At 43.1% G+C, this 15,249-nt stretch overlaps 1 protein-coding gene and 1 long non-coding RNA gene across 9 annotated transcripts in view; both read left to right on the forward strand.

Moving 5' to 3' along the window:
* LOC127005603 (MICOS complex subunit MIC60-like) overlaps positions 1-14,607 on the forward strand; it is a 29,214-nt gene extending 14,607 nt beyond the window's left edge. For all 3 annotated transcript variants that reach the window (XM_050874558.1, XM_050874559.1, XM_050874560.1), the window contains 8 exons: positions 4,283-4,407; positions 5,125-5,253; positions 7,136-7,229; positions 7,586-7,677; positions 8,604-8,686; positions 9,126-9,288; positions 10,096-10,224; positions 11,761-14,607. In XM_050874558.1, coding sequence (XP_050730515.1) covers positions 4,283-4,407; positions 5,125-5,253; positions 7,136-7,229; positions 7,586-7,677; positions 8,604-8,686; positions 9,126-9,288; positions 10,096-10,224; positions 11,761-11,938 — 993 coding nt within the window. In that variant the 3' untranslated portion in view covers positions 11,939-14,607. The remainder of the gene's footprint in view (positions 1-4,282; positions 4,408-5,124; positions 5,254-7,135; positions 7,230-7,585; positions 7,678-8,603; positions 8,687-9,125; positions 9,289-10,095; positions 10,225-11,760) is intronic.
* LOC127005605 (uncharacterized) lies at positions 786-3,260 on the forward strand. 6 transcript variants are annotated; one of them, XR_007758752.1, is made up of 3 exons: positions 786-1,565; positions 1,601-2,883; positions 3,062-3,260. It is a non-coding gene; the product is annotated as an uncharacterized LOC127005605 (long non-coding RNA). The 6 variants fall into 6 exon arrangements; XR_007758748.1 differs by having other exon boundaries at positions 787-1,288; positions 1,361-2,883; XR_007758749.1 differs by having other exon boundaries at positions 788-1,216; positions 1,289-2,883.
* Positions 14,608-15,249: the final 642 nt, after the last annotated feature.

Genomic DNA, 15,249 nt, shown 5'->3' on the forward strand with positions numbered 1-15,249 from the left:
GGAGGGGAGGAGAGAAGGAAAGATTAAGAGCAGAGGAGAGGAGGAGAGAGGGAAAAGTTAAGGGGAGAGGAGAGGAGAGAAGGAATGGTTAGGAGGGGAGAGGGCAGAGAAAGAATGGTTAGGAGGGGGAGAAGGGAGAAAAGGAATGGTTAGGAGGGGAGGTAATGGGAGGAGAGAAAGGATGGTTAGGAAGGAAGGGGACAGGGAAGAGAAGGAATGGTTAGGAGGGGAGGTACTGGGAGGAGAGAAAGGATGGTTAGGAAGGAATGGGGTAGGGAAGAGAAGGAATGGTTAGGAGGGGAGGTACTGGGAGGAGAGAAAGGATGGTTAGGAAGGAAAGGGACAGGGAAGAGAAGGGATGGCTTGGAGGGAAGGTACTGGGAGGAGAGAAAGGATAGTTAGGAAGGAAGGGACATGGAAGAGAAGGAATGGCTTGGAGGGGAGGAGAGGAGGAAAAGTTAAAAGGAGAGAAGAGAAAAGGAATGGATAGGTAAAGAGGGAGTGTAGGAATAGTTAGGAGGGGAGAGAAAAAATGGTTAGAAGCAGAGGGGAAGGGTGGGGAGAAGGAATAACTAGGAGAGGAGGGAGGGAAAAAGAAATAATTAGGAGGGGAGAGGGGAGAAAATAAATGATTAGGAGGGGAAAGGGGGGAGAAGGAATGATTAGGAGGGGAGAGGGGAGAGAAAGAATGGTTAGGAAGGGAGAGGGGAGAGAAAGAATGGTTAGGAGGGGAGGGGAAGAAGAGGAATGATTGGGAGGGGAAGGGGGGGAGAAGGAATGGCTGGGAAGGGAGAGGGAAGAAAAGGAATGATTAGGAGGGGAAGGGGGGGAGAAGGAATGGCTAGGAAGGGAGAGGGGAGAAAAGAAATGATTAGGAGGGGCAGTGATGGAAGGAGATAAGAATGGTTAGGAGGGGAAGGGGGGGAGAAGGAATGGCTAGGAAGGGAGAGGGGAGAAAAGGAATGATTAGGAGGGGCAGTGATGGGAGGAGATAAGAATGATTAGGAGGGGAGATGAAGGGAAGACTGTATGTGAAAAGGGATGGTTAGAAAGTAGAAAGGGTGTGTTGAGGAGGGAGAGGAGTTTGAAGAAATAGGAGGGAGGAAAATATAATGAGTGGTAGGTTTAGGGAAAGGAAAGGAAGGTAGAGAGGAAGAGGAAGAAATAGGAGGGAGGAAAATATAATGAGCAGGGGGTTTAGGGAAAGGAAAGGAAGGTAGAGAGGAAGAGGAAGAAATAGGAGGGAGGAAAATATAATGAGCAGGGGGTTTAGGGAAAGGAAAGAAAGGTAGAGAGGAAGAGGAATAAATAGAAGGGAGGAAAATATAATGAGCAGGGGGTGTAGGGAAAGGAAAGGAAGATAAAGAGGAAGGAAGGTGCTTAAGGAAAGGAAAGGTAGGAGGGAAGTAAGGAGGAAAAGGTGTATTGAAATAGGGGGATGTACCTTTGCTGGGTGCCATGGGAAGGTGTCTAGCTCATCTGCTGTAGAATTAAAGCTAATGTGAGTATTTAACCCGGTAGCAGTGACGGGCCAAATTTGTGGCTTTACCGTGTAGCAGCGACAGGTCAAATTTGTGGCTTTACCATGTAGCAGCGACAGGTCAAATTTGTGGCTTTACCGTGTAGCAGCGACAGGTCAAATTTGTGGCTTTACCATGTAGCAGCGACAGGTCAAATTTGTGGCTTTACCGTGTAGCAGCGACAGGTCAAATTTGTGGCTTTACCGTGTAGCAGCGACGGGTCAAATTTGTGGCTTTACCGTGTAGCAGCGACGGGTCAAATTTGTGGCTTTACCGTGTAGCAGCGACGGGTTAAATTTGTGGCTTTACCGTGTAGCAGCGACGGGCCAAATTTGTGGCTTTACCGTGTAGCAGCGACAGGTCAAATTTGTGGCTTTACCGTGTAGCAGCGACGGGCCAAATATGTGCCATGATTTAAACCCCCCAAAATAGATGATACATAAACTGATCACAAACGCTTTGATATATATCATGAAATGGTTTGTGTGAGTGATGATTTTTTCTCGTTTTGCTTGCTTAGAGGGACCATTAAGAAACATGATCCCCGCTGCTACTGGGTTAAAAAGAATCTAGTAGGCTTAATAATCTGCATGATAGTCTTAGTTGATGATTTGATTCCCATTAGGTATTATTTACATAGAGTTAACCATCCCAGAATTCACTATACACATCGGTGACACATGAATAGAGTAGCATAATAGTGTGTGTGTACGAGTGTGGAATGCCGAGTGAGATGCTGTGCTTGAGTCAGGGGTATACAGTGTGATATGCATGTATTAGGGGATGTGATTTTTTGAGTCAGATGAGTATTGCAAGAAGTTATGAGGTTGATACACTTGGACTTGCAGGAGCTAAGGGCATTTTTCCTGGTGCTTGGTGTGTGTGTGTGTGCGTGTGTGGAATCCTGTCTTTATGCTGTGCTTGAGTCAGGGGTATACAGTGTGATTCTGCATGTATAAGGGGATGTGATGTTTTGAGTCAGATGAGTATTGCAAGAAGTTATGAGGTTGATACACTTGGACTTGCAGGAGCTAAGGGCATTTTTCCTGGTGCTTGGTATGTGTGTGTGTGCGTGTGTGAAATGCTGTTTATACTTTGCTTTCAAGAGTTAGAAGTATAGTGTGATTTTGCATGTATAAGGGAATGAGATTTTTCAAGTCACATAGTTTGCAAGAAGTTATGAGGTTGATACACTTGGACTTGCAGGAGCTAAGGGCATTGTTCCCGGTGCTTGGTGTGTGTGTGTGTGTGTGTGTGAAATGCTGTTTATACTTTGCTTTCAAGAGTTAGAAGTATAGTGTGATTTTGCATTTATAAGGGAATGAGATTTTTCAAGTCACATAAGTTTGCAAGAAGTTATGAGGTTGATACACTTGGACTTCCAGGAGCTAAGGGCATTTTTCCTGGTGCTTGGTGTGTGTGTGTGTGTGTGTGTGAAATGCTGTTTATACTTTGCTTTCAAGAGTTAGAAGTATAGTGTGATCTTGCATGTATAAGGGAATGAGATTTTTCAAGTCACATAGTTTGCAAGAAGTTATGAGGTTGATACACTTGGACTTGCAGGAGCTAAGGGCATTTTTCCTGGTGCTTGGTATGAGTGTGTGTGCATGTGTGTGTGTGTGTGTGTGTGTGTGTGTGTGTGTGTTCTCACTGATCTCAAGCAACATCAGCCGGCTTCTGCACCATCACTCTGCCTGCTTTTTAACTCCTCTCTCTCCCTCTGTGCCTCACCATGCAACACTCAAGGCAACTCAGGAGGTGGGTGTACTGTGTTAAGGCTTGCAACATAATCACTATAGTCTATTAGCTTGTAAGATGACAATAACCTAATTTATATCATAGTTGTAAGTTAGTAATTCTTAAGTCTAGATTTTCTTAGTCAGCTGTATTGTTTTCCTTGTAAGGGTTGAAATACTGATAGAATAAGAGAAGTGACAGCTGTGCCTCTACATCCTACCCTTCTCTTTGTCTTAATTTGTCTTCTGCAGCTTTTCTTTCACCTCCTTTTACTTCTTACCTCCTTAACTACTCTCCCCTGCATGGCACCGTCTGTTTACCTGTACTTACTCTTTGACATTTTCTTCTAATCTCCTTTATTTCCTTACCCTTCTTCCATCTTCCATTTTCACGTCTAACCCCTGACTTATTTATTTTTTTACCCCTGTTCTTCCTCCTGCTCCTCCCCTTTCCTCTTTTGCTTTCTTCATATCCTCCATCTATTACCTCCTTTATCTTTTCTTTATCTTTTTATCACCTCCATCACTTAACGTTGCTTCATCCTTTTCCTCCTAATTTTCTCTCCACTTTTCATCTTTTCCTCCTCCTCCTCCTCCTTTTAATCTCCTCATCACCTCTGACTTGTAACTTCATCTCCTGTCTCCTCTTCCTTCACAATTTCCTCATCTACAACTTTTAACCGTTTTTCTTTTTCCCTCCCCATATTCTCTTCTTGACCCTTCTTCTCTTCCTTCCCCCTCCTCTTCTCCATCTTCACCTCCATGTCACAATTTCCTCCCCATCATCTCTTCCTTCTCCCCCTCCTCTTCATCCACATCATTGTCTTCCTTCACTTCCTCCTCCTCCCTCTTCTTGATCTTCCCTTCTAAAACACCTTCTCCTCCATGTCTTAACTTCCTCCCCATCATCTTACCTCCTCCTCCTCCCAGTCCTCCTCCTCTTCTCCATCTTCCCTTCAACCTACCTTCACCTCCATGTCTTAACTCCCTCCCCATAATCTCCTCCACTTCCTCATCCTCCCCCAGACCATGGAGCACGACAGGTTCAAGGAGGCATTGGTGAGGCAGCGGGCAGAGGACGGACAGTTGCTGGAGTCCAAGGTGGAGGCTGAGCTGGAGAGGCAGAGGCAGCAGCTGGAGGTGGAATACAAGTAGGTGTTGGCCTGTGTTGTGGTGGGGCTGGGACGGGTGAGGTTGGGTGAGATCAGGTTAGGTTGAGTGTGTTTTAGGTGGACTGCGTGAAGTTTTGTTTATGTTGGAGTTGGGTTTGTCATGTTGTATTATAGTCAGTTCCACGAGATCTGGTGGGCCTAATCCTTCATGGGGTGACTCCTGGACTTGGTAAAATTGCTTAAGTGATGGTACTGATTTAACCTGGTAGCAGCGGAGATCATGTTTTTAAAGGTCCCTCCAAGCGAGAAAAATGAGAAAAAATCACCCCTCACACAAACCATTTCATAATATATATCAAAGCATTTGTGATCAGATTATGTATCATCTATTTTGGGGGGTTTATATCATGGCACAAATTTGGCCCGTCGCTGCTACACGGTAAAGCCACCCGTCGCTGCTATCGGGTTAAAGAGGTGGCAGAGAGCGAGAGATAGTAGGCTATACATCACGGCAGGTTAGATATAGTAAACATCAGCCAGTGAGCGACGCAGAGACCGTCACCCAAGCAATGATGCCAAGTCTGCGAGTCCACCCCTGAAGGACTAGGCCCGCCAGCTCTCATGAAACTGACTATAGTATTGCATATGAAAAAAAAAAGGCTGGAATTAACACAGAATATATAAACCAAGGAACTTTGTCCCATATAAAATGAAAATCCCTCTTAATTTTTTTCATTGCCTCTCACCCTTGTGCAGGAAGCGATCGATGGATATGAAGGAGGAGCTGGAGGGGGAGCTGAGGGGCCAACTGAAGAGGCAGGCGGCTGCTCACTCCGACCACCTGGCTGATGTTCTCTATGTGCAGGAGAAGGAATTAGAGAACAAGTGAGTGAAGCAAAGGATGTTTTTATTAGAGAACAAGTGTCCATCCTTTTCCTTCTCCTCTGATATCTATTATAAAACATGTTGACCTATTGCACATCACAGTATGCCACACTATGTCACAGCACGTCTCGGTATGCTACATTATTCTCCACTCTTCCACATCACTTTTCACTCTTACATATCACTTTCCCTTCTTCCACATCACTTTCCACTCATCCATGTCACTTTCCCTTCTTCCACATCACTTCCCACTCTTCCTCATCACTCCCCACACATTCACATCACTTTCCACATAATTTTCCTTTCTTCCACATCACTTCCCACACTTCCACATCACTCCCCACACATTCACATCACTTTCCACACCATTTTCCATTCTTCCACATCACTTTCCACACTTCCACATCACTCCCTACACATTCACATCACTTTCCACATCATTTCTCATTCTTCCACATCACTTCCCACACTCCCACATCACTCCCCACACATTGACATCACTTTCCACGTAATTTTTCATTCTTCCACATCACTTCCCACACTCCCACATCACTCCCCACACATTCACATCACTTTCCATGTATTTTTTTCATTCTTCCACATCACTTCCCACACTCCCACATCACTCCCCACACATTCACATCACTTTCCATATATTTTTTTCACTTCCACATCACTTCCCACACTTCCACATCACTCCCCACACATTCACATCACTTTCCACATAGTGTTTCATTCTTCCACATCACTTCCCACACTTCCACATCACTCCCCACACATTCACATCACTTTCCACATAGTGTTTCATTCTTCCACATCACTTTCCACACTTCCACATCACTCCCCACACATTCACATCACTTTCCACATAGTGTTTCATTCTTCCACATCACTTCCCACACTCCCACATCACTCCCCACACATTCACATCACTTTCCACATTGTGTTTCATTCTTTCACATCATTTTCCACACTTCCACATCACTCCCCACACATTCACATCACTTTCCACATAGTGTTTCATTCTTCCACATCACTTCCCACACTTCCACATCATTCCCCACACATTCAAATCACTTTCCACATAGTGTTTCATTCTTCCACATCACTTCCCACACTTCCACATCATTCCCCACACATTCAAATCACTTTCCACATAGTGTTTCATTCTTCCACATCACTTCCCACACTTCCACATCACTCCCCACGCATTCACATTACTTTCCACACCATTTTCCATTCTTCCACATCACTTCCCACACTTCCACATCACTCCCCACACATTCACATCACTTTCCACATCATTTTCCATTCTTCCACATCACGTTCCACACTTCCACATCACTCCCCACACTCCCACATCACTTTCCACGTAATTTTTCATTCTTCCACATCACTTCCCACACTTTCACATAACTCCCTACACATTCACATCACTTTCCACATCATTTCCCATTCTTCCACATCACTCTTCACTTTGCCACATTACCTTCTAACTCTTTCTGTACTTCCACATCACCTTCCACTTTCCATCATTACCCTCCACCCTGTCACTGTACCCTCCACTCTGCCACACTGTATTATTGCTGTTCTACCTCAACTGTGCTATGAAGTAACCTTTACCATTTACTACTATCCAGTCACATACCCTTCTCCTATAATTCCTTCCCCTTCTGTCTCCGGCATATGACCATAGATGTTGCGCCGACTAAACGAAACTTTCCAAACATTCACACCTGCCTGTTCATTGTATACTAATAACCAATTGAAGAATGAATAAGTGAGGAATTAAGTGATTTTAACTCATCTTATTTAGGTTAAGTTGTGTTTGTTATCCATGACTTAAGTAACTGAAGGATCATTTTTTCTCCCTCCCTCTCAGGTGGTCGAGTATCCTACAGGACAAGGTGCAGAGCGAAAAGGACACTTACCTGTCTTCCCTGGCCAGAATCAAGGGCCAGCTGGATGGACTCAAGGTCAGTGTGAGGGAAAACTTAAGTGGTGTTAGTGTGAGGGAAATCTTAAGTGTTGGTGTGAGGGGAAACTTAAGTGTGTGTGAGGGAAGACTTAAGTGGTGCTGTTAGTGTAAGGAAGAACTCTGGTGATAATAATGTGAAGGAAAACTGAAATGGTAATGCCTAATGAGTATGTACAATTTTTATCAGTTTCATTTCCATCTCTTCACAGCATAATTTTCAGTTTTATTACCTGCTACATTATTTATTGGTGTGTGGAGGTGTGCTTTCTTGAGTGCTTATGCATATTTCACTCATACGTATGTTTGCCTTTTTATGGGAATCTTCATGTTGGTGTTGTGTCGCCCGTCCCTCAGAGTGCCCTGGGCCAGCGTGCCGACGTGGACAAGGCCGCTCTGTCTGCCCGGGAGATGTGGCTGGCGTGCGAGTCCCTCAGAAATGCCCTCAGGTGTGTGCCTCATACGTATTTTTACATCAGTTTGCTTCCATGGCAGGTGATTGTGGCAGCCCATATTGAGTATTCGGTACTGATGAAGAGCTACATTACAGCTACAATGGACCTTGATTTCCAAGACGAATTATGAGGAGAGCTTGTCTGAAAAACATGGGAGTCCAAATTTTTAGAATGAAAATGGAAAAATAAAATAATAAGCACTTGGTTAGAAGCTTATTTTTCCCGTGATTGCTGCTGTTAAGTACTCAACGCCATGTTTATTTATGTGGAGTGGGCCAGCCTTGTGTATGTCATTGTCTTTGTTACTGTACTTGTGCTGAGACAGGAATGGAATATGAAGCTTCCTTGGCATACCTTCAGACAAACTCATTTTGTCCAGTCCCTGCTCACTTTATACATTAATGCAGACTACAGCTTTGGAGGTCAGCTCATACCTAAAAATAATACTACCATCACTGTGCAGACCAACTATCTGATGTTCCTTGAGTAGCAAGTGGGGTTCAGAATTATTTGTTTTAAAGCCATTGTTGGTTACAAACATTACTTGATATAATACTAACACTTGAAAAATATTGAAAGTAAGTCTCCTGTTCCCAATAAAGTGTTTATGTATGTGGACCATTGTAATATTATGTGTAAAGCTAATAGTGATCCAGTATTCCTTAATATTATGTTTATGGAGCATTCTTGGCATATATTCCCACTAACTCATATTATTTGTAGTTCTCAGTGATGGAGTATTTCTCATCAATGTGTTTTGTGGCATTTGTTAAGCTAATAATGTTTCAGTATTCCTCATGAACATGTCAATATAGCATTTCCAGCTTTCTCACTCTTCACAAACTCTCGATTTATCCATAAATTTGAGTGTTCCAGTATTCCTAATTAATAATTTTGTCTCATCATCCTCTCTTGTATAGAAATTCCGGTGAGGGCGCACCGTCCTGGGAGGAGCAGCTCAAGCCCCTGCAAGACCAGATCGCCGCCATCAAGAAGGCTGCCGGTAAGCTCTTCAAAGCAATGTGTGTACGGGACTTTGAATTTCCATGTCATTCTTTTTATTACACACCACACCAACCATACACACATGCATCTGTACAACCTCACACCCACACCCACACACCTGCACAACCTCACACCCACACCTATGCACTTCACCCACACCCACACACCTACACAACCTCACACCCACACCCACACACCTACACAACCTCACACCCACACCTATGCACTTCACCCACACCCACACACCTACACAACCTCACACCCACACCCACACACCTACACAACCTCACACCCACACCTATGCACTTTACCCACACACCCAAACCATACCACTATCACCTCATGTACAATATCCACGCTCACCCCTTCTCACACAACCCCAATGCCCCACACAAGTAACATAACCCACCATTAACCTGTCTATTCTTATTCATCAGGCGAAGGCAACCCGTATGTGGAGGCCATACTGAAGTCGCTGTCGGAGGAGGCGGAGCAGCGTGGGGTGTACCCTGAGGAGGCCCTGAGGGAGAGGTTCATCAAGGTGGAGCGAGTGTGTAAGCGAGTCTCCATGATCGGCGACAATGGTGGATCACTAATCAAGTAAGCAAAGAGTGGAGTAGGATGGAGTGGGAAAGGCAAGTGGAGGGTGTGGAAGTTTAAGATTTGTGGGTAGGGAGAGCAGAGGGTGAGTAACTTGTTCTCAGGAGCTGTCAAAGGGATGTGTGGAGTTAAGTGGAGTAAGAAAGGCAGAGTAGGAAAGACAAGTGGTGGGTGTGGAAGTGAAAAAGAGTTGTAGATAAGGAGGGCAGAGGGTAACTTGTTCTCAGGAGCTGTCATGTTTAATTACTGTCTCTGTGTATGTGTTATGGGTAAGGAAAGACAGATATTGGGTGCGGAGGTGAATGTGGAATAGATCGGAATAGAAATGTAAACTCTCATTCCTTAGTTCATAGTTAAGGTAAGACAGATGGTGGAGTGTGAACAGGACTGTGGAAAAAAATGAGGGGAAAAGTAGCCAAATACAGATCTCATTTCATTTTGTTGCATGCATTTTTTTATTACTTTTTTCCGAGTCCTTTATCTGCCTTTTTTACCATAGAAAAACATATACGCAATTGAAAACATTGCAATACTAACTCTTTTTTCCTATTTTTTTTCTCCACATCATCACATTTCTTTCTGTTGCAGGCCTTTCTTTTATCTTTTCAATCAATCTTTCATATGTCTTAGTTTACCTTTGAATAATAAATATGTAACAGAAAACATTACAATACCAACTCATTCTGTAACCTTCCCCTTCCCTATCTCTCCATCCCATCATATATCTCTTGCAGGCCTTTCCTTTATCTCTTGTTTAGTCTTTTACTGGTCCTTCTGTAACCATCCTTCCCCCTTTCTCCCCCCCAGATACCTTCTGTCCTACATTCAGAGCTTCCTGGTGCTGGAGTCCTTCGAGTACATGCCCGGCAATGAGGTGAGGAATGAGGAGGTGCCTGTGGACGCCCTCACCACCTACGACATCCTTGCCCGCGCCAGGTGAGCTCAAAACCACACCTATTTAGTTTTCCTTACACTCGTATTACCAGTGATTAGCTTTTATTTATTTTCTTTTCTCTATTTATTTTTTTCCTTGAGCTGCTTCATTTATTGTAAAACCAAACAAGCAGAAAAAAATCCCATCATCACTACTACCCCTCCCTTTTTCAACCCCTCCATCACCACCTAAACCCCTCCATCACCACCTAAACCCCTCCCTCGTATCCCTTCCTTCCCCACCACACTATCACCACCACCTAAACCCCTCCCTCATATCCCTTCCTTCCCCACCACACCACCACCACCACCACCACCTAAACCCCTCCCTCATATCCCTTCCTTCCCCACCACACCACCACCACCACCTAAACCCTTCCCTCATATCCCTTCCTTCCCCACCACCATCACCACCTAAACCCCTCCCTCATATCCCTTCCTTCCCCACCACCACCTTCTCCACCAACCCACTTGACTCATGCTGTGAATGATGGTGGAATCTTGAAAATTTGAACTCTCATTGGTGGTTGCTGGACTAGCCTTGGTTGGCAAAAGAACTCACCTTTATTATAATTTTGGTGGATGGCTGAAAAGACTAACTCCTATTGGTGGTTGTTGGACTAGAATGGGTGGAGGTTAATTTAAATCATCGTCATCTTCTGTAATATCAAGTTTTCCCAGTAATGGTCAATGATGTGCTTCCAACTCTCTGTCCATTGCCTCAACCCCTGCAATGCCCAAGCTTAATATTGATGATAATGTTAACCCGGTAGCAGCGATGGGCCAAATTTGTGCCATGATATAAGCCCCCAAAATAGATGATGCATAATCTGATCACAAATGCTTTGATATATATTATGAAATGCCTTGTGTGAGGGGTGATTTTTTCTCATTTTTCTTGCTTGGAGGGACCATTAAGAAACATGATCCCCGCTGCTACCGGGTTAAAGAGAGTATATTCACTCATTCACAAAGTCTTCCCCCGACATCAGGCTTTCCCATAGTCTGTTGTGAGGTTAGACTGTCAATGATCTGCTTCCGTCTATTTCTGTTCATTGCCCCAGTCTCTGCAATGCCCAAACTTAATATATATGCTAAAGATGAAGAGAAGATACTTGCCCTCATTCACATTGCCTACTCCCAACATCAGGTTTTCCCATGATCTCTTATAAGGTTAGGTGGTCAATGATTTGTTTCAAACTACTTCTGTCCATTTCCTCAGAGCTATAGTCTTAAACATTTTGGTGCCCAAGTTTTCATATTAGACAAGACTTTCATAAGAGTTTGGGGCATTTCCATGGATAGTTTTATGACCCTGATTGTAATTTGATCCTTTTTCTTGTACCTTGAACCTAAAATACCACTCATTAGAACCCAACTGATCTCCTTTTTGATCTTTGGAAATGATGTGAGAGGTGGAAGCATCTGACAGCACCAGCCTCAGCCTCTGCACTGCCCAAACATAATATAGATGCTAAGGATAAAGAACCTATACCTACCCTCACTCACCAAGCCTCCCCTTCCTCTATGCCCCCTCAGGTACTGTCTGGAGAAGGATGACCTGTGCATGAGTGTGCGGTACATGAACCTGCTGAGGGGGGAGCCGCGTAATGTGGCCGCCAGTTGGTTGAAGGAGGCGCGACTCACTCTAGAGACACGCCAGGCAGCATACGCCCTCCTGGCCCACGCCGCCGCCACTGCTGTCCAGGCCCTTTGAGCACCCCATGGTCAGCGCTAAGGGGACCCGCAGCACCCCAGAGGCTTGTTTTGAGCACCCAGAGGAGTATTTCCAGCATCCCTGGGCTCCACAGTGTCCTAAATAGTTACATAAATCGTCTCTTCCCTTCTCTTTACCTGATTTCCCTTCCCCTCTTTCCTTTTCTTCACTTTCCTTCCCTTCCTCTCTTCCCTTCTCTTCCTTTGTTCCTTCCCTTCCTCTCTTCCCTTCTCTTTTCCTTCCTTCCTTTCCTCTCATCCCTTTCCTTTCTTCCCTTTCCTTCACTTCCCTTCCTTAAACATCAGTCCTCTCTTCCCTTCACTTCACCTTCTTCCCTTTCCTTAAACATGAATTGTCTCTTCCTTTCTCTTTACCCTCCTTCCCTTCCTCTCTTCCCTTCTCCTTTCCATAAACGCCTCAAACAGCAGGACTTTCTTACCACCCCTGAACTCCTCTCTCAATACACTCCACAAAATCCCTTACTACCCCAGGACTTAGAGGACTTGTCAGGCCTTTCCCCCTTACAAACAGGACACTGGCAAAGTCCTCCTATATGCAAGCACTATACCAATCATGCCTCAAACCTCCAAAACACTCAGGCCTTTGTGCTAATGGTGGCGGACTGTGTCAATGGGTGGGTGTTTCTGGAGTGCCCTAGTGTGGGGGTTTCAATCTAAGGTTGATGCTCCCGAGTCCTGGATGGGGTTGGAATGTGCTTTTGAACTGTTGACTCCTCTCTTTGTTCCTTCTACTGGTTCTGCATTTTTTATCATTTTTCCTTTATTCCTTTTCTTGTCTCTCTGTTGGACTTTACTTCTTCTTCTTCTTTTCCTTTTTTTCCTCTTTTTCTTCTTCCTCTTTTCATTTATTGTCCTGATTTTTCTTCCTGGGGTTGGACATTCTTCTCTTTTTTTTCTTCTTTTTCTTTTTCATTTAATTTATTGTCCTTATTTTCTTTATGGGGTTACTTCTCCTCTTTTTTTTTTCCTTTTCTTCTTCCTCTTTTCATTTATTGTCCTTATTTTTCTTTATGGGGTTGGACATCACTTCTTTTTTTCTTCCTTTTCTTCTTCTCCTTTTCATTTGTTGTTCTTATTTTTGTTTATGGGGGTTGGAGTTCACTTTTTTTTCTTCTTTTTCTTCCTCTCTTCATTTGCTATCCTGATTTTCCTTTATGGGGTTGGACATTACCTCTTCTTCTCTTTTTTTTCTTCTTTTTCTTCCTCTTCATTTGTTGTCCTGATTTTCCTTTATGGGGTTGGACATTACCTCTTCTCTTTTTTTTTCTTCTTTTTCTTCCTCTTTGTTTGTTGTCCTGATTTTCCTTTATGGGGTTGGACATTACCTCTTCTTCTCTTCTTTTTCCTTCTTTTTCTTCCTCTTCATTTGTTAACCTGATTTTCCTTTATGGGGTTGGACATTACCTCTTCTTCTCTTTTTTTCTTCTTTTTCTTCCTCTCTTCATTTTTTATCCTGATTTTCCTTTATGGGGTTGGACATTACCTCTTCTTCTCTTCTTTTTTCTTCTTTTTCTTCCTCTGCATTTGCTGTCCTATCCTTTATGGGGGTTGGACGTCACTTCATATCGATCTATCCACACTTGACTTTGGACCATGGATCAAAGTCTCAAATTACCTGTATTTATCATCCTTCCTCATCTTTATTTTCCTTATTTTTGTCACATATACTTTTGGATAGATCACAGAGAGGGGGATGGACATGAGGCAAAAGTCTAAAATTGTCTGTTTCTTTTATCTTTTCTTCTTCTTTTCCTCTTTATCTTTGTCACATCACATTATTGGATAGGTCTTAGAGTGGGGTGGGATGTGTTAAATGCATTATCTAGGGGTTTTGATCCTCTCTGAACAAGTAAGAACACTCGCACCTCTGCCCCTCACACCCCTCCCAGAGAACATTGGCAAAAGTATTCAGTTTTTATTTAGAAAGCGACATTACTTAAACCTGTATTGGGATGGGATGGGATTCTGTTCCTTGCATTAATAAGGTGTTGGGATTCCGAATTTATGCTAACAATACCCTTACAATACACACACACAAATTCAGACACACGCACCCTGTCCCTCCACATCCCATTGGCACACTCCTAATTTTGTGATATGTGCGATGTTCTTGCCAGAGCAGCATGGTTTTATTTTTTTATCAGATTCATGCCGCATCTGGGCGCATATGCATTTAAATTTAGTGAACGAGATGTAATTTATTCGAATTGAGAGGATTTTATCTGATTTATCTTTCCACTGCCTCGACCCAGACACTTAAACTCAGCGATGTATGGACTTTAAGGAACGGTTGTTATAAATACTAAAGGTTATCAGCGGCGAATGGAAGTTAAGGAACATTTGTTGATATATAAATACTAAGTGTTAGGAATTTTCTCCAAGCTTAGAAGACACTTTACTGTTTTATACTGAGGGATGTAAGAATGATAGTCGGGTCAAGTTATGCTCCTGCCTTTCCGTCATCAACTGTGTGTGAATTGATGGAGCAGGAAGGGCAGAATGGATGGCTTTCGGTGGCCGTCTCCATGCTGGGTTGACGGATCTTTGCTGGCCGGAGTAATATATAATAAGAGTTGTGGCGGAGATTGTGTACATATTGTGCATACTGTTGTAAAGCAGCATTCCTTGGTGAATGAATTAATGACTACTGATGGAGTTTGTCTTCACCTCCCTTACACACAAATCCACACAGAAATAATAGTAGCAGTGGTGGTAATAGGAGTAATGGTGTGGTATTGTTATTTTTATTATTGTTATTATTATTATTATCATTATTATTATTATTATTGTAAGGACATTTTTGACAAGTAGTATTGTTATTATTATCATTATATTATTATTATTATTATTATTATTATTATTATTATTATTATTATTATAGGATGAGGATGAGGCATATTTGTAGTATGAAGTAGAGTGGTGATTATATATATTTATCTCTACAACAAAACAAAGTATGAATGAAACTCTGAAAGCAGAAACAAATACACTAATAAGAGAAATCCATGCTTGCGAGGTGCCTGAGGAAGGTTAGTCACAGGCCATGAGATAAGACAAGCCTCAACGTGGAGGATACCAAGGATTATAGAGTATATTTCCTCTAGACTTCTTGGAGGATACGAAGGTGATTGTGATTGTGTGTGATGTGCTGTAGTAGAGATAAAGTAGGTTATTCATTGTTATATAATAGCTAAGAGAGATTTACATAGATTTGCATAGGTATTCAGAGAGCGAGAGAGAGAACACAAAAGCTGTACTGATTTTAAGATAATGACTTGATTGATACTTCAC

Source organism: Eriocheir sinensis, chromosome 30 (genome assembly GCF_024679095.1).
Source record: "Eriocheir sinensis breed Jianghai 21 chromosome 30, ASM2467909v1, whole genome shotgun sequence".
NCBI lineage: Eukaryota > Metazoa > Arthropoda > Malacostraca > Decapoda > Varunidae > Eriocheir > Eriocheir sinensis.